Consider the following 24,800-nt stretch of genomic DNA (forward strand, 5'->3'; position numbering starts at 1 on the left):
AATTGAGCCTTGTCCCCTCTTAGCTCCTGGAACCAGGTTTTAAACTCAGATCAGGAGGGTAAATCTGCATTCCCCGCTTCTGCCACGGCATCCGGATCTCCCTCAGTTTCCTGCAGGGTCACCATTTTTTCTCCAGGCCCGATCGCCGCCACCGATGCAAAGAAAAACCAGTTCAAATCCGTTTTTTTCTTCGGGGTCATCATTGCGGGAAAATAGACCCTCATCTGCGCTCGATTCTGCTTTTGTTTCGCCGCTATAGCCGCCGATGGAGGAGGATCGCTAGGGATCGGGGCAAGAGCTCCGGTCTTAAGCGGCCATCTTGGGTGGTGATGTCACCGCTCCCCCTCATGCAAACTTTCTGACCAGCTCCAAATTTGAAGCATGTGCTGTCTGTACAGTGGTTTGGAGCTTTAGTATGGGTGAAGGTGTACACACAGATGTTAGTGAGGCTACTATAATACTGCGTGCTGTCTGTGCTTATTTTCTACAGCGGATGAGATCCCTCAATACTCGCACCTGCTGGAAATGGTGTGTGAGACTCTACAGGATGAAATCATTGGACTCCTTGACCAGACACAGCGTAGCCTGAGAGCAGGAGAGGCTGCAGATGATAAGGACAGCATGGAGACTGATGATGTGCTACGAGCAAAGCACAAGGACCAACGAGATGGGGTAGGAGCTACAGAAGAGTGGGAGAGGGTGGCTCTCACTCTCATTTTGGGGAACCCCCAGCTAGTTGGGTTTCCAGGATATCCACAATGACTATGCATGAGATAAAGTTGCGTGCAGTGAAGGCAGTGTATGCATATCTATCTCATGCAGCATTATTGTAGGTATCTATAATCCCAGATGGCTAGGAGTCGCCTAAGACAATTTTGGGAACCACTGCTGTAGACACTATGCATATTATTCAGGGAATGCATCTTCCTATATGTTCCCAGATCAGTCCAGACTCCTGGGTTCTGCCTCCCTGCCAGCAGATGGAGCCACAGAAAGTTTAACTGATGCTGTCACATAAGCCTGTGTGCCACCTGAGGTTAATCAGTATTTATCTGTACCCAACCTGAAGAATAAAATCCAACAATAGACAATCCTTAAAATAAAAAAAATTTAAAAAGTCTACAAAAATGTCACTTAAAAAAAAAATTAATCTGCAATGATGAAACTAAAAAACTGACAGAGCGGACAATTCTCCTCCTCCATAGATTGGCCAGGCTCTGGGACTGATCTGTGGTACTACAGGAACAAATATTAGCAAGTAAGAACCAATTTTCCTTTCCCTGTACGTACCCAGATCAGTTCAGACTCCTGGGATGTACCAAAGCTCCCTACACAGGGTGGGACCTGGAGAGTCCCGGTCACAAAACACTCTCACCAAAGGATTAGGAAGAGCCATCTCCCACATCCAGACGATAAAGCCTTGCAAAAGCATGCAGTGGTTTCCAAGTTGCTGCTAGACATATCTCCTGAGTAGAAACCAGCTGAGCTCTCCGCCCAAGAGGCTGCTTGAGAACGCGTTGAATTGAACCCATAACCCTTCTACAGAGCCCAGGAGTCTGGACTGATCTCTGTACTACAGGAACGAAAATTAGCAGGTAAGAACCAATTTTCCTTTCCCTGTACGTAAGGAGCCAGCCTCTGCAGGGGTGGCTTCTGAACATACTGGAGAGCAACTGTACTCTGCAAAGAAGAGGCGTCTGTCTATGCTGGGACAGCCGGCCCCTGTGGAGCAGGAATCAGTGTATGTCTGTACTGGTACAGCCGGCCCCTGTGGAGCTTTTTGATTGGTATTTCTGCTGTGTTGATCTTCATCTGCGTGATGCTTTTGTTTTCTCTTCCCTACGATTTTCTCTCTGTGTGTTTTTCCATCTCCAAGGTGTGTGTACTGGGACTGCATCTGGCAAAGGAGCTATGTCAGGCAGATGAGGATGGAGAGCACTGGCTGCTGGTCACCAGAAGAATGCCTGTTCTGCCTACTCTCCTTTCAGCCCTGGAGGTGAACCTGAGAGAGAAGAAGAACTTGCACTTCAGTGAGGCCTCACTTCATTTGCTGCTCACTTTGGCTAGAACCCAGCAAGTACGAATTTAAAAACAAATACTATGGGATTTTCAGCCAGTTACAGTATAGGATTGACTGAAACTTGCATTTGTCTTCAGTGTATAGTGTTCTCCCTATTCAGAGGAAAAAAACACAGGAAGGGGAGGGTTTTGTAAATTTTGTTTTCTAGTTTGTGAGTACTTTTGAAGACTGCATATATATATATAGCCTCTCTTGTCCATCTGGCTTCAGCCTTAAAAAGTACATGAGAGCGCAATATGGGTGGAAGGGGGCGGCTTCTAGGTCATTCAGGGCTGCGGAGTGGAGTTAGAGGTTCTCTGGGATGTAAAGGGCAGATCTTGGGTCCTGGAACAGGGCTATCAATTAGTTATTTTGTAATTTGTTTTTAATCTTTCTTCCCCATTTTATTTTAATCTGTGAGCCCTGGGCAGATTTGGTCTGCTGCCGCCTCTAGGCACTGATTCAGTGCCAGAACCATCCCTGCCCACACCACCAGCAAACTTTAGCTCCAGAAGCAAGCCTTAATACTTAGGGAGCACAGGAACTAAGCCTGTACTCACAGGTCTGCCTCCTCTCATGGTAGCCCACAGAGAGTAGGTCTTGTGAGCAGAGGCTTAGTCCCTTTGCTCACTGAGGTCTGAGGATCGCTTCTGGAGCCGAGGTCCAGGAGGGAGGAAGCAGTGGGAGAGGGCCTCTTCCAAGGTCTGGAGCAGAATTGCAAGGGGAAGCAGGAAATGTGCCCCTCCCACAACTGAAAAGTTGCTACCTTATGCTCTGAGCCCAATTTTATAACCGCAACCGCACGCTTAGGGCTGACGTTTCTGTGTACGCATTCAAGTTTGCTTTGAAAATTATCAGGACCATGCGTACTTTAGCATGGCATTGCACCTTTACACCTGTTAGAGAGCAAACATTTATGTGCCTGCTTCTGAAAATTGAAAGTACATGTGTAAATGATTTCCCCACCCTAACTCCACCCCTGGGAAGGCCTATTTGCAATATGTGTACAATTACATGTGAGATCGCTGCCACCTGTATTTTATGGGTGCAACTCCCAGAATAATTTTCAGAAAGTCATTTTATGCATGCACATCCTTTTCAAAATTATAATAAATGTATTTTTCCTCTTCATCTAGCCAGATCAGTCCAGATGCATGGGTTATGCTCCCCAACTAGCAAATGGAGACAGAACAGGTGTATTGACATCAATCTTTATAGGTTCCCATGCTGTACTCAGCCTGCCAGTGTTCTGTCTCCAGTAGACGGTAGGCAAGCATCTTGAGGTGTGACTGAATCCTGGTTTTTTAGGCCAGATGAAGACAAACCTGGGTGAATTTGGTTGCTCCTGGGGTGATTATTCTTGGGACTCCCTTTCCTAGATGATAGTTTGTGAACTCCTTCCCCAGCTGGGCATAGCCTTTCTGTCTGGGGGCTTCCTTGTATGACAGGGTTCTTTTCCAGTGTCTCTGGAAATTCCCTTTCCTTCCCTCTTTCCTGTGCTGGGATTCTCTCTCCTTTTCTAAGGTCTCTCCTCCCTGATTCAAAAAAAGGGGGGGATGGGTTGTTTTTACTCTTTTTCTGCTTTCTGTCTGCAGTGGCCAAATTCATAAAGTTAAAAAAAAAAAAAGAACTGCATCGCAGAATTAAGAGCTAGAGTAGCAGTCTCTGAGCGGGTGACCGTGTATTTCTTTGTTTGTTTTTTTTCTTTCAGTGCGGTGGTTAAAAATTTAGGTCAGAGGATTTTGAGGGAGATGGCTGTTGGGGGTGTGCACCAAGAAACCTCTGCTGTGCAGCACGTGAGGGACACAGGAGGATGCAGCAGGAGGAAGAGTCCTCTGCAGAATCTGTGAGGAGGAGAGGAAGAGGTAGACACAAGCCAGTGATCTTTGGGGGTTGGGGAGGGAGCATAGCACAACAGTGGGGCTCACTGGCCAGGCCATTCCTGCTGGTAGGCTTTCTGCTGCTGTGGGAACGGCAGACATTTTGGATTCACGGGTGAGAAGAAACTTGGAGCTTGGTCCTTCTCTTTTTCCCATGCTGCTTGAGGCAGGTACGGGGTTCTTTGGCACATCAGCTGATGCTAAACAAATCCAAATACCTGTATATTTTATTCAACCATTTATTACTAAATCAGCTTCCCTGTACTTACCCGGATCAGTCCAGACCATGGGTTGAGCCTCCTTTCCAGCAGGTGGAAACAGACCAAATCTGAAAGGGTATCCTATATGAGGACAAAGCCTACCCTGCAGCCCTTCAGTATTTGTCTGTCTCCAGCAGGTGGATCAGCTCACTCTTCGGTCTCCTGATTTAGGCTAGTCAGCCTTCTTTTTCTTCCTTTCTTCTTGGATCAAGCAAGTACTTCTTCCTTAGGGATTTTGATTCTTTTTTTATAGAAAGAAATCCAAAGAGTTAAATTTTTAGTCTATGCAGGAGACTGTCCTGTCTCCTGGCTCTTGCCAGACTCAGGAGGGCTTCGCCCCTTGTGCAGAGCATAGCCTGAGTCCGTGGTTGCTTCCAGGTGTGGGGACTGAGGCTGTGGTGGTCCAGTCTTTCGTCTCCCCCCCTCCCCCTCCCCCCCTCTGGCTGCCTAGGGAGCATAGTGCTCCATTGTTGTGCTCAGTCGGAGTTTAAAAAAAAAAAAATAAATAAATAAAATACTAAAATTAAGAAGACTTTATTTTTGGTCTTACCTGGGATCAAACCGGCAGCCAGATAGACAGGAGCGTGCAGGCTTCACTCCCCTGCGTCCGCTCCTGCCGGCGGGCTGCCAATCATATCTATTTTTAACTTTTTTTTCTTCAGCACGGTTCCTCTTCACTGAGGATGCCACGGCCAGCAGCCTGCCTAGCCTGTGGGCAGCCCTTGTTGTGCCTATCGCACGAGGGGCTCTGCTCAGACTGCCTAGGAAGGCCCCTCTTCGGCAGGGCAGGCAAATTCAGCTCAGGGATGGATCCCCCAGCGCATGGCCAGGCTGTTCCCGGGTCGGCAAAGCCTGGGAACGGTGGCCATTTTGGGTTTTTCTACAGCTCCCGATTCGGAGCTGCCTGGGGCTAGGGAACCAGATTTTAGCGATTTTCCTCCCGAGGCCCCCCAGGATGGGGTCCCCCCCCCCCCCCCCCCCCCCCCCAGGAAATCTAAAACTCGTTTTTTCCTCAGAATTTGTCCTCCTCCTGCATAAATCCTATTTGGCTAGCTTGCAGGAGGAGGGCTCCCCCCCCCTCGGCGTGGTGAAAATTCCGTGCCACTACCTATTTGTCCTGCCGCAGAACCTCCGGGGTCCGTTTGGGTGCGGGTGGTCCCAGGGGTGGCCCCCATCTCTGACCCCCCGGTGGCCCCAGTTATTCTGTATCTCGATCCCACTTCAGACTTAGCGAGCGCACTCCCACCCCTGGAGGGGGACGATCCTAGAGTTCTCCGCATGTTTCAGCATGAGGAGTTGGAGCCCCTCATCCCTTTGTCCTCCAGGAGCTGGGGCTGGAGGGCCCCCTGCTGATACCCTTTTGGCCTCCTTGCCCAAGAATATGGACCCGGTCCTGGCGGGACTCAGGGCCCCGGCAAGCGCTTTTCCTTTTCATCCTATGCACAAGTTGCTGCTCTTGCGTGAATGGGAGGCTCCCGAAGCGGGACTCCGTGTGGGGCGGGCTATGGATAAGCTCTACCCCCTCCTGGAGGAATGCTTAGACATGTTGAAAATCCCCCCCGTGGACTCCTCGGTTTCTGCGGTCACCAAGCACACCACTATCCCTGTGGTGGGATCAACGGCTCTGAAGGATGGACAGGACTGCAAGCTCAAGGCCCATATGAAACTTATTTTTGAAGTCCTGGCTCTGGGGGTCTGAGCGACTATCTGCAGCAGTCTCATGCAGCGGGCAGGTCTCAGGTGGGTTCAACAATTACTCGGCACCCAGGACCTCCTGTCTGCAGAGGCAGAGCAGGCTGAACGTCTGGAAGCCATCATCGCATATGGGGCTGATGCGCTCTACGACCTCCTCCATGTCCAGGCGAAGGCGATGGCCTCGGCGGTATCCGCTAGACGGCTCCTCTGGCTGCGCAATTGGTCGGCCGACCCATCCTCCAAGGCACGGCTGGGTACGTTGCCTTTCAAAGGTAAGTTGCTGTTTGGAGAGGACCTTGAGAAGCTTATCGACTCCTTGGGGGAAAATAAGGTTCATAAGCTTCCTGAGGACCATCCGAAACCATCTCGTTCCTTTACGCCCTCCCGTCCTCGCTTCCCGAGGACAGAGAAGGTATACGCCCCGCAGACGCGGTGGCTCCTCTAGGGGTTATTCTTCTTGGTCTCACTCCTTTCGCGAGGGCCAGTCCCAGCGCCTTGGGTCTTTACCAAGGTCATGGTAGTCGTGGTGGCAGCGTTACGTCAGCAGGATATACTGTTCATCCCTTCCCGGATGATTGGCTTATTCAGGCGAAGTCGGAAGCCAGTTGCCAGACAGCGGTGAAGACGGTACTTCGGACCTTGCTTTCGTTAGGTTGGGTGGTGAATTTGGCGAAGAGCCAGCTAATACCATCACAGACTCTGGAGTATCTGGGAGCATTCTTAGATAACAACCAAGGCAGAGTCTTTCTGACGAATGAGAGGGTCCACAAGCTACAGTCACAGATTCGGCGATTAGCACTGTTGCGCATTCCCAGGGCTTGGGATGTGTTACAGGTCCTCGGGTCCATAACATCCACATTGGAGCTGGTACCGTGGGCTTTTGCTCATATGCGCCCTCTTCAGAGAGCGCTTCTGGCCCAGTGGAGCCCGGTATCGGCGCAGTATCACCAACCCTTTTCCCTTCCTCCGGAGACCAAGGACAGTCTGTCATGGTGGCTACACACTCCCAACCTCCTGCGCGGAGTATCCTTGGAGGTTCCGGATTGGGTGGTCTTGACCACGGATGCAAGTCTCTCGGGTTGGGGAGCGGTTTGTCAGAGTCAAGCAGCTCGGGGCTCCTGGTCTAGCGTAGAGGCGTCTTGGTCTATCAATCGGTTGGAAGCCAGGGCAGTGCGTTTGGCTTTGCTTGCCTTTCAGCCTTTACTCCAAGGGCGGTCAGTGCGAGTTCTCTCAGACAATGCGGCAACTGTAGCCTACATAAACAGGCAAGGAGGCACCCGAAGCCATGCGGTGTCGCTATAAATTCAGGACTTGATCAGGCGGGCAGAGCAGCATTTATTACAAATCTCGGTGTCTCATATTGCCAGCATCGAGAACATGCAAGCCGATTATCTCAGTCGCACGCTCCTGGAGCCGGGAGAATGGGAGTTGTCGGATGCGGCGATGCACCTCATTCGAGAGAAATGGGGCTGCCTGCGAGTCGACCTGATGGCGACACATCTCAATGCAAAGGCTCCTCTGTTTTTCAGCAGACGCAGAGACTACGGCACCGAGGGCATAGATGCTCTGGTCCTTCCTTGGCCTCGGGGAGTTCTGCTGTATGTATTTCCTCCTTAGCCTCTAGTGGACAAGATTATACAGAGCATAGAGAGGCACCCAGGGGAGGTGATACTCATGGCTCCGGAGTGGCCACATCGTTCTCGGTTCACCGATCTGTTCAATCTAGCGGTCGACGGTCCTTTACGACTCAATCATCTCCCAGGTCTACTACATCAGGGTCCCGTATTTTCCGATCAGGCACATCACTTTTGTCTAGCGGCATGGCTTTTGAGAGGAGGGGTTTATGGTCTAAAGGTTACCCGGAGTCCGTAATTACTATGCTTCTTCAATCTAGGCAGAAGTCCACCTCAGTGGCGTACGTCCGTGTTTGGAAAGTTTTTGAATCCTAGTGTGTGGCGAAAGGGATTCAGGCCTTGAGCGCTTCCATGTCTCATGTGTTATCCTTTTTACAGGACGGCTTGGTTAAGGGCCTTGCCTTTAACTCTCTTAAAGTTAATGTAGCGGCATTAACGTTTTTGAAGGGGAACCTGGAGGGCTATCACTTGTCCTCTCATCCGGATGTGGTAAGTTTTATTCAAGGAGTTAAGAACCTATTTCCGCCGGTGAGGAGGCTTTGTCCTCCTTGGAACCTCAATCTGGTGCTTCGAGGTTTATGTGAGGCCCCCTTTGAACCCATATGTAGGGCTACGCTAAAGGATGTGACTTTGAAGATTGTTTTCTTGGTCGCCATTTGCTCTGCAAGGCAAATTTCAGAGTTACAGGCTCTGTCATGTCGTGATCCTTTTCTTAAGATATCGGACGGGGATGTGTCCTTACGAATGGTTCCATCTTTTCTTCCGAAAGTGGTGTCTTCTTTTCATGTTAATCAGTCAGTTGAGCTGCCAGCTTTTTTGGACTTGTCTGATTCAGAAACAAATGCTCAGGAGCTACGACATTTGGACGTCCATCGTGCGTTACTCCGGTATCTTAAGGACATGAATGGTTTTCATCGCTCCGAACATCTTTTCGTTTTGTGGAGCGGTCCGAAGAAGGGACTTCAAGCTTCCAAGACCACCATTGCCAGGTGGCTTAAGGAAGCTATTGGATCCACTTACATTCTCAAAGGTAAGCCGGTACCAGAGGGCTTGGGGGCTCATTCCACTCTATCTCAGTCGGCCTCTTGGGCAGCGGCTCACTTGATATCATCACAAGAGATTTGTAGGGCGGGGTCTTGGAAGTTGCTGCATACTTTTGCAAGACATTATCAACTGGATGTGGCAGATCAGGAGTCTCGGTCCTTTGGTGAAAGAGTATTGCGCACGGGACTCTCCAGGTCCCACCCTGTTTAGGAAGCTTTGGTACATCCTAGGAGTCTGGACTGATCCGGTACGTACAGGGAAAAGAAAATTTGGTTATTACCTGATAATTTTCATTCCTGTAGTACCAAGGATCAGTCCAGAGTCCCGCCCAGGAGTGAGGGAGGATGGAGAGTCATGCTTTACTGTTGTATATTACAGATCTCAGAACTTGTTACGTTCTCAAGGTTTATATTTCAATGGGTTTTTTTCTGATGGTTTGGTTCAGCTTTGGTACAGATTAATACTGAGGAACTGCAGGGGGCATCAGGATATATAAAGCAGTGTCAGTTTACTTTCTCTGTCTCCACCTGCTGGCACGGATGTATGAACCGAGGAGTCTGGATTGATCCTTGGTACTACAGGAACGAAAATTATCAGGTAAGAACCAAATTTTCTTATGCAACCTACGTGGTCAGTGGCTTGACTCTACCATAAAGGTTGAGAGCCCATTCTACAAAGGCGTAGGTGACAGCTTGGGCTGAGCTCTGTTTGGTATTGCCACTGGATATTTAAAAGTCAGAGACTTAATGCTTTCAAAAGGAATGCAAAACAGACTAACAACTTGGGAAGAGACAGTTTTTAGAAGTCTTGAAAGCCGCATTGGCAGTGTCCCACCCAGTTGAGGGATAGCTTGGATATATCTCATGCATCTGGATTGGTCTGGTTGGATGAAGAGGAAGGAAAAATTAGTTCTTACCTGACAATTTATTTTTCTTGAGTCCAGCCAGACTAGTCCAGAACCCTCCCTATCTGCTCTTTTGTTGTTTGTGGCTTTTGCTGAAACAAACAGGGCGTTCTCAACAGAATTAATTGAGCCAAGTTACTTCCTCTCAGTAAGAAGGGAGTTGCCTTTCTTTTGAATGTTCTGAAGTTTCTGATGTAGTCTATTTTTTCAATCAAATTTGTTGTTCCCTGGAAGCCTTTGGTTCTATGGCTGGGGAGTTTGTTTATTATTGTAGCTTGTTACAAAATACTGGCAGGCTGAGTGCAGCACGGACCCTATAAAGAGAGATGTTCTCTGTCTCCATCTGCTAACTGGGGAGCATAATCCATGCATCTGGACTGGTCTGGCTGAACTCAAGGAAAGGAAATCATCAGGTAAGAATGAATTTCTCCATTATTTGGATTTATTACCCTCCTTTTTGAATAAGAAATTCATCCAAAGCTGGGTACAACTTATTAGAATAGTAACATACAATTTCTAGTAAAACATATTAAAATAGTACCATAGAATTAGAGGTCATTGCCTGGTTAATAGAATTGACAACACCTATCATGTCAATAAAAAGTATCTTAATCTGTGTGTATAGCTAGGAATGATGGGAATTTTCTGTCTGTTGCAGGGTGCAACAGCTATAGCTGGAGCTGGAGTCACACAGAGTATCTGTCTGCCATTGCTGAGCGTCTATCAGCTTAGCTCTAATGGGGGACTTCAGGTGAGTCCTCCCTTGCAATCTCACATATGAAATAAACAGGAAAATGAACTCTCCAGCCGAGTAAAGCGAGTAGAAAATTTGTGTCACTTGTGTTTATCACACCTATCTCAGATCAGCAGCGATAGGCTGACAAATTTTACAAGTACTATAGAATGGGTTGGAGACCTTAGTCCAGTTGTGTCTATACTGATTTCCATATCATAATTAAACCCGCAATCACAATTGTCTTCTTTCCTAATCTCGGCAAAGAAATCTGTGGCATGAATACTCATGGAAACTCAACTCTTATAGTTTCCAGAGTACAGTTTAAGCACATTAATGGGATAACATAAGGAAGTTGCATTGCTGCTGCTATCTCCCATACAGATCCTGTGAGAAGGCACCAGGTGGCTTTGTCTCCCATTCAGAGTCTATGGGAGGAAAGCAGAGCTCTGTCTTCTGTTTAGAGCGTAGCAGGAGGCTCTGTCTCTATCTTGGAAGAGTCAAAAAGAAGCAGGACACAAAATTATTCAAAGTTGTTAAAATAGCAGCAAATTGCAAGTTCCTGTTCATATCCCAGATCAGTCCAGACGCCTGGGTTATGCCTCCTTGCCAGCAGATGGAGACAGAAGAAAAGCTTTACTGACACTGCTACGTAACCTAGAGTGCCACCTGCAGTCCCTCAGTATTTCTCTGTCTCCAACAGATGGTAGAGGTTTAAAACCTGCAGTCTGGAGTTAAGAAAAAAAATAGAAGAGGAAAATGGTTCCCTGTACATACCCGGATCAGTCCAGGACAGCTGGGTTTTGCCTCCCCACCAGCAGATGGAGACAGAAGAAGACTTTGCGGACTCTGTCCTATACCCCTGAGGTGCCACCTAGTGTCTGCCAGTATTCTTCTGTCTCCAGCAGATGGTGGAGGTGCAAAGCCTAGTGTCTCTCGGTGGTGCTAAGTTAGGGATTTGGTTCTTTAGCTTAGTGCTGCTGTTGTTCTTCAGGTTAGGAATCTTGGTAGGGTTCCTTCCATATTAAAAAAAAAGGCAGTGCAGCATTTAGCCTCCCAGGGGGTTGTCAAGTCCTGGTGGGACCATCCCCCCTGGTATTAGAGGCTGCAGAGCAGAGGGTTGGGGACCCTACTTCTGCCGTGGTTCGGAGTGATGCCAGGGGTCTCGGCCACTCATCCTCGTCCAGCCTGCCGTTTTCTTCAGTTTAAGGTAAAGTTTTCAATTTTTTAAAATTCGTTTATAAAACTTGCCTGGAGTTAGGGCTTCTGCCGACCGGGTTTTCGCTCCGTTTTCGCAGTTTTTTGCCGCTTTTTTGCCGTTTTTTCGCCGTTTTTTCGGCCCGGGGGGACCGGGAAATCGCGCCGAACGCCACTGTTCTTTTTTCGGATACGCAAAAAATCGAGCCCGGGGATTTGCTACGTGGTGCGGCCTACTTACCGGGAAATTGCGCCAAACGCCACTGTTCTTTTTTCGGGTACTCAAAAACTGGAGCCCGGGGCTTTGCCGCGTGGTGCGGCCTACTTACCGGGAAATTGCACCGAACTCCGCGGTTCTTTTTTCGGGTACTCAACAAATCGAGCCCGGGGGTATGCCGCGTGGTGCGGCCTGCTCTGCCTGTGGCAATGCGAGCGCCCCAAAGGGCTTGTCTCCGATGAGTTCAGGATTGGCAGGCTGAGTCCGACCTGTCTGGTGCAGCAGCAGAGCGAGCTAGTCGGCTGGAAGCCGCGGTTGCGTATGGCGCTGACGCCCTGTATGATCTCCTGAGGACGTCTGCCCGGATGATGGTCTCAGCGGTTTCGGCCCGCAGGCTCCTCTGGCTCATGCACTGGGCTGCGGATACCTCTTCAGGTATCTCACGCCCCTTTGAAGGACTTCAAAGGGGCGTGGGATAAACACTGTGGGTCCATCAAGTCTAGAGGGCGTAAATAAAGAGGAGGCAGCAAAACACTGCACGGAGCGGCAGTAGCCACAGAGGCATTCACGGAGCGGGATGCCAGTGGTTGGTGTTCCACCTTCACGGAGCGGAAGGATGGAGGGCTGCCATCTCCAAAAAAAAAAAAACTAAAAAAACAAACAAACAAAAAAAAAAACAGGGGTGGGTAAGAGTATGGGGCAGGGGTGTGGCCTGCTTGTTACAGCGGTTGCTACCCCTAATTGAGCTGGATGTTCACTTGGATGCAGATACGGCGCTGCTCTCTACATTGTGGTGGGGTGGAGGGGAATTAGGGCCGGAGGGTACTGGAAGCCAATAGTAACAGGTGGGGGAGAGAAAAAGGGAAAAAAAAATGGATAAAGTGCGTAGCTTGCTGGGCAGACTGGATGGGCCATTTGGTCGTCTTCTGCCGTCATTTCTATGATTCTATGTTTCAAAAGCGCAGCTGAGTTCCTTACCATTTAAGGGGAAGCTCCTCTTCGGGCAACAGTTGGACAATCTGATTAAGTCTCTGGGTGAGAACAAGGTTCACCGGTTGCTGGAGGATAGATTCCGGTCTAAGAGTGCCTTTCCTCAGCGGAATCGTTCTCGGGGGAATCGTCGCTTCCGGTCCTCTCAGTCCACCGGGTCGTCCTTTCGTCAGAACGCGCCCCGACAGTCTTCTTGGAATCAGTCCTTTCGGGGCCGTCGCCCAGCCAGAAATGGTGCCCCCCAAGCTCATGGGGGCTCCAAGACTACACAATGAAGTGCGGCCGGCCCACCCTTCTGTTCCAAAGATTGGGGGACGGTTGTCTCTTTTCCGGGAGGCGTGGGTCCAACTGACGTCCGATCAATGGGTCCTAGACATAATAGAGCACGGCTACTACGCCTTAGATTTTGCACGGCCAGTCAGGGACCATTACATAGTGTCCCCTTGCGCGTACAGCCAGAAGCGCATGGCGGTACAGGTCACCCTGCAACGCCTGCAAGATCTAGGGGCCATAGTTCCGGTGCCCACGGGGTAGCTGCGGCGTGGGCGCTACTCCATTTACTTCGTGGTTCCAAAAAAGGACAGGTCCTTCTGCCCCATCCTCGATTTGAAGCGCGTAAACCACGCTCTGAAGATGCCCCGGTTTCGGATGGAAACGCTTCGTTCAGTAATCGCGTCGGTGCACAAAAGGGAGTTCTTGGCTTCTCTGGACCTGTCGGAGGTGTACTTCCACATCCCCATCCGTCCGGACCATCAGAGATTCCTGCGGTTTGCAGTCCTGGGGCGCCACATTCAGTTCTGCGCCCTTCCGTTCGGTCTGGCAACGGCTCCCAGGGTCTTCACCAAGGTGATGGTAGTGGTTGCGGCTGCATTGCGACGGGAGGGGATCTTGGTCCATCCGTACCTGGACGATTGGTTGGTTCGAGCGAAGTCGGAAAGTCTCTACAGGAACACGGTTCAACGGGTCCTCTGGAAATTGGGCTCCTTGGGATGGATGGTCAACCCCGCGAAGAGCCATCTGACCCCCTCTCAGAACTTGATATTCCTAGGGGCTCGTTTCGATACGGTCTTAGGGAAGGTCTTTCTGACAGAGGAAAGAGTCTGGAAGCTCATGCAACAGGTGACGGAATTCCAATCTCTCTCTCATCCTACGGCCTGGGATTATTTGCAGGTCCTGGGCTTCATGGCCTCGACCATCGATCTCGTGCCATGGGCATTTGCTCATATGCGTCCTCTTCACTCAGATTTGTTGTCCCGCTGAAGCCTCGCTCGCAGCTTTATAACACTGTCCTTCCACTGTTGAGGGCGGTGCGTTCCAGTCTGCAGTGGTGACTTTCTCCGCACAGCCTGCGTCAGGGGATGGACATGGAGACGCCCTGCTGGACCGTAGTGACCACGGATGCCAGCCTCTCCGGATGGGGAGCGGTCTGTCGGGATACCTCGGTCCAGGGTCAGTGGACCAGGCAGGAGGCCTCCTGGTCGATCAATCGCTTAGAGACCAGAGCGGTTCGCTTTGCGCTTCAGGCCCTCCTACCTTTAGTGGAGGGCAAGTCGGTGAGGGTGCTCTCCGGCAATGCGACGACAGTAGCATACATCAATCGTCAGGGTGGCACCAGGAGCCGTCCGGTGGCGGCGGAGGCACAGCTTTTGCTCCGCTGGGCGGAGGCGCATCTTTACCGGATAGCGGCGTCTCACGTTGCCGGCGTGGACAACGTCCAAGCGGATTTCCTCAGTTGCCACCAACTGGAGCCCGGAGAGTGGGAGCTCTCCGACGCCTTTCATCGTCTGTGCAACCGGTGGTCCACGCCGGCCATGGATCTGATGGCGACTCACTGCAACGCCAAGGCCCCCCGGTTCTTCAGTCGGCGGGAACCGGGGGCAGAGGGGGTGGACGCCCTGGTCCTCCCCTGGCCCAGGGGCATTCTCCTGTACGTGTTTCCCCCATGGCCGTTGGTGGGCAAAGTCCTGCCCTGCATTGAAAGGCACGCCGGAAAGGTGATTCTAATGGCCCCAGAGTGGCCAAGGCGTCCGTGGTTCACGGATCTTTTGGCTCTGGCAGTGGATGGTCCACTGAGGTTTCATCCATCTCCCACACTTCTGCGGCAGGGGCCCGTCTGTTTCACAGAGGCAGATCGCTTTTGTGTAGCGGTATGGCTTTTGAAAGGCGTCTGTTGAAGAGTAAGGGTTACTCTGATGCGGTGGTGGCCACGCTCTTACGTTCCCGCAAGACTTCTACGTCTATGGCATATGTCCGAGTATGGGGAGTCTTTGAGGCCTGGTGTATCGACCACGGTGTCCAGCCCGCCAGGGCGTCTATTCCAGAGGTTCTGGATTTCTTACAGGCAAGGCTAGCCAAGGGGTTGGCATTCAATTCGCTGCGGGTGCAGGTGGCGGCTCTGGGCAGTTTTCGAGGGAAGGTGCAGGGAGTGCCTCTTGCCTCTCACCCAGATGTGGTTCGTTTTTTGCGGGGCGTTAAGCACCTTCGCCCTCCGGTCCGGAGTCCTTGTCCTTCTTGGCGGTTGAACCTGGTACTCAAGGCGCTTTGTTCGGCTCCTTTTGAACCATTGCGTCGGGTGACATTGAAGGATCTGACCTTGAAGACTGTTTTTCTAGTGGCGGTTTCTTCCGCTAGACGGGTGTCCGAGCTTCAGGCCTTGTCGTGCAGGGAGCCCTTCTTGAGGATTTCCGAGGCGGGAGTCTCCCTAAGAACAGTTCCCTCTTTTCTCCCGAAGCTGGTGTCCTCCTTTCATGTGAATCAGTCGGTAGAACTTCCTTCCTTTGCAGGGGTGGATTCTTCTTCGCCAGAGGCAAAGGAGTTGCAGAAGTTGGACGTGAAGAGGGCTCTGTTACGCTATTTAGAGGTAACGAACGGTTTTCGGCTTTCGGACCACCTCTTTGTACTTTGGAGTGGGCCCAGAAAAGGGCAGAAGGCATCTAAGTCAACGATTGCCCGATGGTTGAAGGAGGCGATTTCCTCTGCTTACCTGGTTCAGGGTCGTCCTCTTCCTTCTGGCCTTAAGGCTCATTCTACTCTTTCGCAGTCGACGTCTTGGGCGGAGTGTCAGCAGGTGTCGCCACAGGAAATTTGTAGGGCGGCAGCCTGGCAGTTTCCGCATACCTTTGCAAGACATTATCGGCTCGATGTCCGGGCTCCAGAGCCCGGTTCCTTTGGGGCCAGTGTGCTCCGAGCGGGACTCTCTCAGTCCCACCCAGGTTAAGATAGCTTTGGTACATCCCAGCTGTCCTGGACTGATCCGGGTATGTACAGGGAAAGGAAAATTGGTTCTTACCTGCTAATTTTCGTTCCTGTAGTACCACGGATCAGTCCAGACGCCCGCCCAGGAAGACGATGGAGAGTCCGCTCGGCTGGTGGCTGGTCATTCGCTATGCAAGTTTTATTCTCTGCATTTTTGTTGACATTCGGGTTCAATACAGTTTTTGTAGTGTTTTCATATCCTCTGCTCTGCGAGGGAGGTGTTTTTATGGTTCATAGTTATGGTGTTTTGTATCTGGTTTTTCTGCTTGGGTACTGAATCATACTGGCAGACACTAGGTGGCACCTCAGGGGTATAGGACAGAGTCCGCAAAGTCTTCTTCTGTCTCCATCTGCTGGTGGGGAGGCAAAACCCAGCTGTCCTGGACTGATCCGTGGTACTACAGGAACGAAAATTAGCAGGCAAGAACCAATTTTCCTATTTTTTTCAGGAGCTTCCTTTCAGGGGGTTATTAAGCCCCTGGTAGGGGCTATCCTCCCTGGTTGAGGTGAACAAGCAAGGGATTGGTGACCTTTGGTGCTGGTTCATCCCTGGACACTGAGCGGGTTTCGATTAGCTGGTGCTCCAGTTCATTCGATCCCCCGACGTGCCCTCTGGAACCAGCAGCCACTCTGCAGCATTCAGGAAAGTACTTTTGTTTTATTACAAAAAAAAAAAAAAAAGACATGACCTGATCGTTTTAGACAGCGGCTTAAAGAGGGTTTCTCGAATTCGGCTGACTCTGTGAGTGATCAGCGATCTCACCAGACACAGGTAAGAGCCAGTGGTAACTGGGGGTCCCAGTGTTAACTAGACTGCCATGGTGAGAAGGCAGATGTGTGGGACACACATGGCGCCAGCCAAGGATCACGGCAAGACCTGCCGCTTGTGCGGGAATACACGTGCTTATGTCATCCATGTGAATTTGTGCAAGTGCTGCATCTCAGGGGGAGAAGGCAGCATGGTTGGTTCAAGTTTTGTTTTGCCACATAAAAGGCCTACAAGGTTGTCAGGAGCCGCTGCAGATCCTTTTTCTGTGAGCGCAGGAATGGAAGCCTTCTTGAGTGTAGTCACAGTGGTACCGGAGACTTCCGAGGAGACAGAGGATTCCTCTCCTCCCTTATCGCCTGCAGAGTCCCGCATAAAGGCTGGAAGCCTCTGAAGATGAGGAGGCCTTATTACAGGAGGATTTGGAGGATTTTTGGGCCTTTTCCTCGAATTTTATGCTACTTCTCCACAGAGCCTATCTGGTTAGGCAGCAGGAGAGAAGTGCCCTCGTACCCAGGGTCAGCAGCAAGGTGACTCAAGCCCTGCAAAAAGACATTGCCCAACATCCAGAGGGTGTTTGGCTTGGCTAGGCAGTGAGGCAGCCCCATGGAAGAGTCTGAGGACTCCAGGACTCCAAGTTGATGATGTTCCGCTGGATGGGTCTCCGAGGGCGGAGTCTCCTCAGGCTTTTCAAATCTGGATCTAAAGGAGGTGCTGGTGACCCAAGAGGACGACTCTAAGGTGGTCTGGTGGTTTCACAGGAAAGTGTTGTGGCGCTCGATTCCACATGTGCTTAAACAGCTAGGCATCAAACTTCCTCAGGTGGAGTCGGACCAGGAAGTTGACCCCTTCATAGTCAACTTGAGAGGTCTGGCTAAGGCTTTTCCCTTTCACAAGTCAGTAAAGCAGCTGGTCATCAGGTACCTGTTACTGGAGGAGACATTTGAGCTTTTGATGCTTCTAAAGGTAGACTCTTTGGTCTTGGTGGTGACAAAGAAAACCACCATTCCATTGACATGGTCAGCCGCACTGAAAGCTGTGCAAGACCAGAAGCTGGAAGTTCATCTTAAGAGAATTTTTGAGATTTCTGCTTTGGGTATCCGGGCTGCAGTATGCAGCAGTTTATGCAATTCAGCTGAGTTCAGCAGTTTTAGGTGAAGGAGACATCATCATCCACCACAAAGCCGGAGGAGTGCTTGGAGGCAGCGGTGTCCTAAGTGGCAGATGCCCTGTATGACTTGATTAGGGCATCCTCCAGAGTTATGATGTCAGCAGTTTCAGCCAGGAGACTGCTCTAGTTATCAAACTGCTCTGCAGATGTTTTGGTGAAAAGTTTCAGCTAGAGACCCTCCTGATCAAAGGCATATTCAGGAAAGATTTAGTGCAGCTGGTGAAGCATCTCAGAGAGCCCAAGGGACATATATTGCCAAAGGGAAGAAAGAAATCTTTTCCCAACTGTTCATGTTTTTGAGAACATAGATGATATCAGCAATACAGAGGCAAAGCTCAGACAGGACCTGTCCTTTCGAGGTGGGCGAAAGCTGATCCAAGATACCCCTAGTCAAGGAACCAGGGGAGCTAAGTCTTCACAATGAAACAAGGCTGGTCCACTCTTCTCTTGTGGGGGGTGGTTGGCCTACTTTTCAAGGAGTGGACCAGAATTAGTGGACCAGTGAATCTTGGGAGTGATAAAATGATGGCTATGAGTTAGAACTTATGCACCTGGTGTGGGAAGCCTTCATAGTCTTCCCTTGCACTTCTCTCACCAAGTGGTTCGTAACACAGTGGACTTTGTGCAGCTAAGAGAGATGGTGCCAGTTCCCCAAAAAGAATGGGGAAAAGATCGGTATTCCATGTATTTCGTGGTCCCAAAAAAGGAAAGGGACATTCAGCCCGATTTTGGATTTAAAGAAGGTCAAAATGGACTTCAAGGTACCATGGTTTCATATGGAGATGCTATGTTCAGGCATAGCGGCAGTTCGCAAGAGACAGTTCCTGGCATCACTAAACCTCACTGAGGTGTACCTCAGTGAGGTTTAGTGATGCCAGGAACTGTCAAGCAGGAGCACCAGAAGTTCCTGCAGTTTATGATTATGGGAGACCATTTTCACTTTTGCAACCTTCCGTTCAGTTTGGTGACAGCACAGCATATGTTCACCAAAGTGATGGTAATGATGGTAATAGCCCTTCGGAAGGAAGGAATGCTGTACACCCATATCTGGACGACTGGCTCATTTGGACAAAGTCAGTGGACCTCTTTCAGCTGGTGGTACAGCGGGTCCTAGAGAGGTTGTATGGATTTCTTGGACATCCTCCTTTGGATAAGAGATCGTGTGTTTCCATAGCAGGCCCAAAGTTGTGTAATTCTCTACCTGAGACGTTATATTTGCCAGAAAGAAAGAGATTTAAACGTGAGCTGAAAACTTGGCTATTCAAAAATGCTTATGATCTAACTTAAAAACATCAGTATGCAGAGAATGTAAATATCAATGACAAAAATAATATTTGAAGAATGAGTAATAAGCAACGAGAGTTGTTAAGTATCTTAAGACAACGCACTAATATGTGAAAAGTATTGAAATAGAACTTCTGTACTACAAACTGCTGTCCTAGACCATTAGTTAATATGTATTAGAAGATCACAGTAGATGTAGAGTTTTATTAAACTCTGTTGTGTTGATCTATAGTATGAATGTCTCTTTTATAAACAGTTGTGATCTTCATTTGAAACAGCGGTATATAAAATGTCAAAATAAATATCTGGACGACTGGCTCATTCGGACAAAGTCAATGGACCTCTGTCAGCTGCCAGTACAGCGGGTCCTAGAGAGGTTGAGAGCTCTGGGCTGGGTGATGTACTTGGTGAAGAGCCATCTAATGCCATCCCAGTCCATGGAGTACCTAGAGGCTCTATTCAACACCTGGATTAGCAAGATTTTTTCACGGAGGACAAGATGGTGAAGCTGCAGAGTCAGGTTCACTGCCTATTGTGACTCAGTGCCCAGAGTTTGGGAAAATTTGCAGGTCCGGGGTCTATGGTACCAATGGTAGATCTAGTTCCAGTTCCCTTGTAGTTTGTGCATATGTGGCCTCTTCAAAGAGCGTTTCCATACTGTTGGATCCCTTTTATCGGAGGCGTCGCAAACTCCTCTTCCCTTTGGGGTGGGGGTAGGGGTGCTTGGTCCGGTCAATATGGAATGGGGGATGGAGTTGGAAATCCCAGATTGGGTGATAGGGAGGGCCAATGCCAGGTGATTGGGGAGCGGTGTGTCAGGGCCAGACCACATTGATCATTGCCCTAAGGAGGAAGCATCGTGTCTTATCAGTCGGTTAGAGACGAGAGCAGTGTGCTTAGCCTTGTTTTCCTTTCTGCTACGGTTAAAAGGTCTGGCAATGCAAGTTGTATTGGACAATGCAATGATGGTAGCTTATATCAACTGACAGGGAGAGACCAAATGTCGGGTGGCTTCTCAGTAGGCTCAGTTGTTTGTTCACTGGGCAGAGCAGCACCTGGCAGTTCTGGCAGCATTTCACATAGCCAGGGTGGTTAACATGCAGGCAGATTTTCTAAGCAGGCAAAAGTTGGCACCCAGAGAATGGCAACTGTTAGAGAAAGCAACTCTTCTCCTTCAGGCCAGATAGGGAACACTTCATATGCATTTGATGGCGTTGAGATGAAACACCTAGGCGGCGTGCTTTTACAATTGCAAGTGAGAACACAGAGCAGAAGGAATCAACACTCTGGTGCTACCGTGGCCACCAGGGATTCTTCTTTACTTCTTTCCACCATGGCTGTTACTGGGCAGGGTGCTACGGCACATAGAAAGATACCCGGGTGAAGTGATTCTCGTGGCTCCAGAATGGCCATGTCGGCCGTGATTCGCGGACCGAGTAAACTAGGTGGATGGTCCGTTAAGATTTGGTCGCCTTCCAAGACAGTTTCACCAGGGTCCCATATTTGCAGATCAGGCAGATCGCTTTTGTCTCTCAGCTTTGATTTTGAGAGAAGCTGCGTGAGATAGAAGGGGTACTCCAAAGATGTCATTACCATCTTACTGAAGACCAGACATCCTTGGCTTTATGGTAGAATGTGGAAGAGTTTTTAGGCTTGGTGTGTTGAACAGGGCATGCAGCCTACTCAGGCTTCAATTTCCCTTATCTTGACCTTTTTACAAAAAGGTCTAGTTGAGGGGTCTAGCCTATAATTTCCTTCTGGTACAGATAGTGACTTTAAGCTGTCTTTGGGATAAGGTGTAGGTAGTGTCCCTGGTCTCGCATCTGGCTGTGATTCATTTTCTTCAAGCAGCAAAACACTAGTGGCCCCTAATGCAGAAGGTGTCTCCCTCATGGAAACTTAATTTGGTGATGAGGGTGTTGTGTGAGGCTCCATTTGAGTCATTGCAGAGAACGACTCTAAAGGATTTAACCTTGGAATTGATTTCTTGAGTGGTGATTGTTCAGCCACAAGAATTTCAGAGCTTTAGGTGTTGTCTTGTAGAGATCCCGTTCTTCAGTTTACAGAGAATGAAGTATCCTTGTGAACGGTGCCCTCATTTCTGACTAATGTTGTTTCAGCCTTTCATCTTAGTCAAAAAGTGGAACTTCCTGTCTTTCCTAATTTGGATTTGTCTGTGCTGCATGCAAAGGAATTTTGTGTGTTGAATAGTTTCTGGAAATCAGATCATATTTTTGTGCTTTGGAATGGGCTAAGAAAGGAGTGCAGGGCATCCAAGGCTACTATTGCGAGATGGCTAAAGGTCACAATTAGACTCTCCGACACCAGACGGCTTTTACAATTATATGCCAAGCTAAGGGCTCACTCAACTCTGGCATAGGCAACCTCATGGGCTGAGTGTCAGCTGGTTTCTTTACAATAAATATTTCGGGTGGCTACTTGGAAGTCGTTAGGCACTTTCTCCAGGCATTCCCGATTGGATGTCCGGGATCCAGATGCTGAGGGGTTTAGAGAGAGTGTATTGTGAGTGGGGCTATCACATTCCCGGCCAGTGTAGGGGAGCTTGAGTACATCCCAGGAGTCTGGATTGATCTGGGGTACGAACAGTAAAAGAAAATTTTCTTACCTGCTAATTTCCGTCCTGGAATACCACAGATCAGTCCAGAACCCCGCTCTTCATGGCAGTTTGTTTGGTTACATGATGTTCTGCTTAATGTTGTTGAGTTTTTTCCATAGAGGCTCTGCCTCCCTTCTGCTCGTTGAGGGGGGTTGAGGATCTCAATTATTGTTATAGCTATTCTTAGCTTGGCTTGGGTACAGGACATACTGAGGGACTTCAGGTCTCACTCTAAGTTAAGTAGCAGTTTCAGTAAAGCTTTTCTTCTCTGTTTCCATCTGCTGGCAGAGAGGCAAAACCCAGGAGTCTGGCCTGATCTGTGGTATTCCAGAAATGAAAATTAGCAGGTAAGAACCAGTTTTCTTGTACTGCAGATGGATCTTGTGAGACTAGGATATTGGACAACTGAATGTCAGATTAAATTTAATGTGGAAAAGTGCAAAGTGATGTACATAGGGAAAAATAATCCCAAACACAGGTACACGATACAGGGTTCTGTACTGGGAATCATCTCCCCGGAAAAGTCCTTGTGGACAGTACGTTGAAAATCTTAGCTTAATGTGCATCGGCGGTCAAAAAAGCAAATAGAATGTTAGGAATGATGCAAAGAATAAAACATTGCCTCTGTATCAAGCCATGTTCGATTGCACTTTGAGTATTGTATGCAGTTCTGGTCACCCCATCTCAAAAAAGATATAGTGGAACTAGAAAAGGTACAGAGGGTGACAAAAATTATCGCTTTGGGAAATAATTTTTATCTGGAAAACTATTAATAAATGCTATTAAATAAAAATGATAAAGCAGATGTAACGGCTCTCCTAGGATGAGAGGCTACACAGGCTTTTCAGTTTGGAAAAGAGACAGCTGAGAGGAGACATCAAAGAAGTTTATAAAATCATGAGTTGGGTAGAACAAGTGGACACTCCATGAAGCTATAACAATTTAAAACAAATCATAGAAAATACTTTCTCTTAGCATACAATCAAGCTGTGGAATCTGTTGCCAGAAGACATAGTCAAGGCGACTAACATATTGGGGTTTAAAAGAGTTTGGACAAGTTCCTAAAGGAAAAGTCCATACAACATTATTAGCCAGATAGACTAAGGAAAGCTATTGCTATTCCTGGGAGTAAGCAATAAGAAACTGATCTACTTTATGGGATATACCATATACTTGCAACCTGGATTGACCACTGTCGGAGACAGGATGCTAGGTTTAATGGACCTTGGTTTGACCGAGCATGGCATTTCTTATGTTCTCATTATAAATGACTTTGTCATATAGGTTCAGGCACCATCTTCCTCTAGGAAGTCCTTGGATGCACCCTCATGGCCAGGCGTGTACCGCTTGTCCATGTCCCTGATGGAGCGCCTGCTCAAGACCCTGCGATACAACTTCCTGACTGAGGCCTTGGACTTTGTGGGAGTCCACCAGGAAAGGATACTTCAAGTAAGGCTGTGCACAAGGGAACAATGTGATACAGATCTGTGTCTAAGTTGCATTTATAGCTGAGCAGACTTCCCTCCCACAACAACTCTAGTTCTGGTCTGTTGCTGTGGCTCTCTGAGCAAGGGAATTTCTCCCCCACAGATGTCTCTGATTAATATACCTGTGTTACTGTCCTCAGTGCCTCACTGCAGTACGGACAGTACAGAGTCTGGCTTGTTTGGAAGAGGCTGATCATACGGTTGGGTTCCTGCTTCAGCTCTCCAGCTTCACCAAGGAATGGCATTTTCACCTTCCAGAGCTGATGAAAGACATTCAGGTATGTTATTGCAGGCCAGGCTGCCCTGGATAGAAAAGGAGGGGGGATGGGGAGAACCCATCAGATTTGGAAAACACTTGGCCCCAAAGCTGGTTTTCCTAGCGTGTAGCAGATGGACTCAAAACAAGTGGGTATAGTGTGCTCGTGCTAGCAGTTGGAGACAGATCTGACGTCAGCACGGGTACATATACCCCCGCAGGAAGTGCAGCAATTCAGTAATTTCCGTCTCCAAAGCAGTTTGGAGCTACCTCACGCTCGCTGAGCGTTTTTCCAAATTCATAGAAGAAACCTCCCTGAAGACGAGCCCCGCACTCCTGCGGTGATACCATTCGGTCCCTCCCCCAGTTGAGTTTCCTGAGGCGATTTCCGTGGTCCCTCGGAGGTAAGAGCCTCGGTCCGGTGGCCGACTCGCGGCAGGGGCCTAGCCCCCGAGTGAGAAGGGCTCGGGCGCGGCATAGAGGCAGCCTCGGTCCCGGCGTGGACTTGGCCCCCGAGCAGGACGAGTTCGGGCGCGGCCTAGAGGCAGCGGGTGCACCTCCTCGAGTGCGGCGGTGACGGTAATCACCGTCTCCCCCCCGCAGCCGGAGACCGCCCGGGTCGCAGCTGGGAAGCGCCGAAGACAAGGTAAGGCGTACATCTTTACTTTGTGGTCTCCGAGGAAGCGAGGAGTAGCAGAGTCTGCCTACGTGGCAACCCGCCAAGGGGGTCGCCATTTTGCCTGCCTGTAGCGCACATTGATAGGCGCCCGTCGCTAAGCGCACATTGATAGGCGCCCGTCGCTACGCGCACGTGGATGCGCGCACGTTGATAAGGTGCACGTTCATAGGCGCCCGCTGATAGGCGCACTTTCATAGGCGCCCACTGATAAGCGCACGTTCATAGGCGCACGTTGATAGGCGCACGTTGATAAGCGCATATTGGTAGGCGCATATTGGTAGGCGCATATTGGTAGGCGCACATCTTTCGCGCATATTACAAAGCGCAGACTCCAGCTGAGTTCACAGACGAGATGGAGCGTAAGAGAGCCCATGCGTCAGCGGAGCCGACACCTCCAGAATCAGGCATAAGCCTCTGCTCTGCATGCAACCTCAGAGCCACAAAGAGCGAGGAAGCAGACTCCCTATGTGCCCAATGTGAAGAGGCCCTGGGAGTTCCAGGCCAGGGCTGGTCGCAGCCCAGCGTACTTGCCGGTTCTTCAGGGAACACCCCAGACCTAGCAGGCGGCAGTGAGCAGCCAGGGAACCCGAGAGACCTGGTGCCCCTAAGGCCAGATCCTGCTTCGCTCTCCTGGGTAGAATTATTCAAGGGGATTCATGCCTTTGTCACAAT

General features: G+C 49.6%; 1 protein-coding gene across 6 annotated transcripts in view; it reads left to right on the top strand.

The window, feature by feature from the left end:
* Positions 1–24,800, top strand: part of NUP188 (nucleoporin 188) — a 370,052-nt gene that overhangs the window by 308,524 nt on the left and 36,728 nt on the right. For all 6 annotated transcript variants that reach the window (XM_029612592.1, XM_029612589.1, XM_029612591.1 and 3 more), the window contains exons 34-38: positions 491–672; positions 1,877–2,077; positions 10,135–10,227; positions 22,991–23,155; positions 23,334–23,471. In XM_029612592.1, coding sequence (XP_029468452.1) covers positions 491–672; positions 1,877–2,077; positions 10,135–10,227; positions 22,991–23,155; positions 23,334–23,471 — 779 coding nt within the window. The remainder of the gene's footprint in view (positions 1–490; positions 673–1,876; positions 2,078–10,134; positions 10,228–22,990; positions 23,156–23,333; positions 23,472–24,800) is intronic.

The sequence above is a fragment of the Rhinatrema bivittatum genome, chromosome 8 (genome assembly GCF_901001135.1).
Source record: "Rhinatrema bivittatum chromosome 8, aRhiBiv1.1, whole genome shotgun sequence".
Lineage (NCBI taxonomy): Eukaryota > Metazoa > Chordata > Amphibia > Gymnophiona > Rhinatrematidae > Rhinatrema > Rhinatrema bivittatum.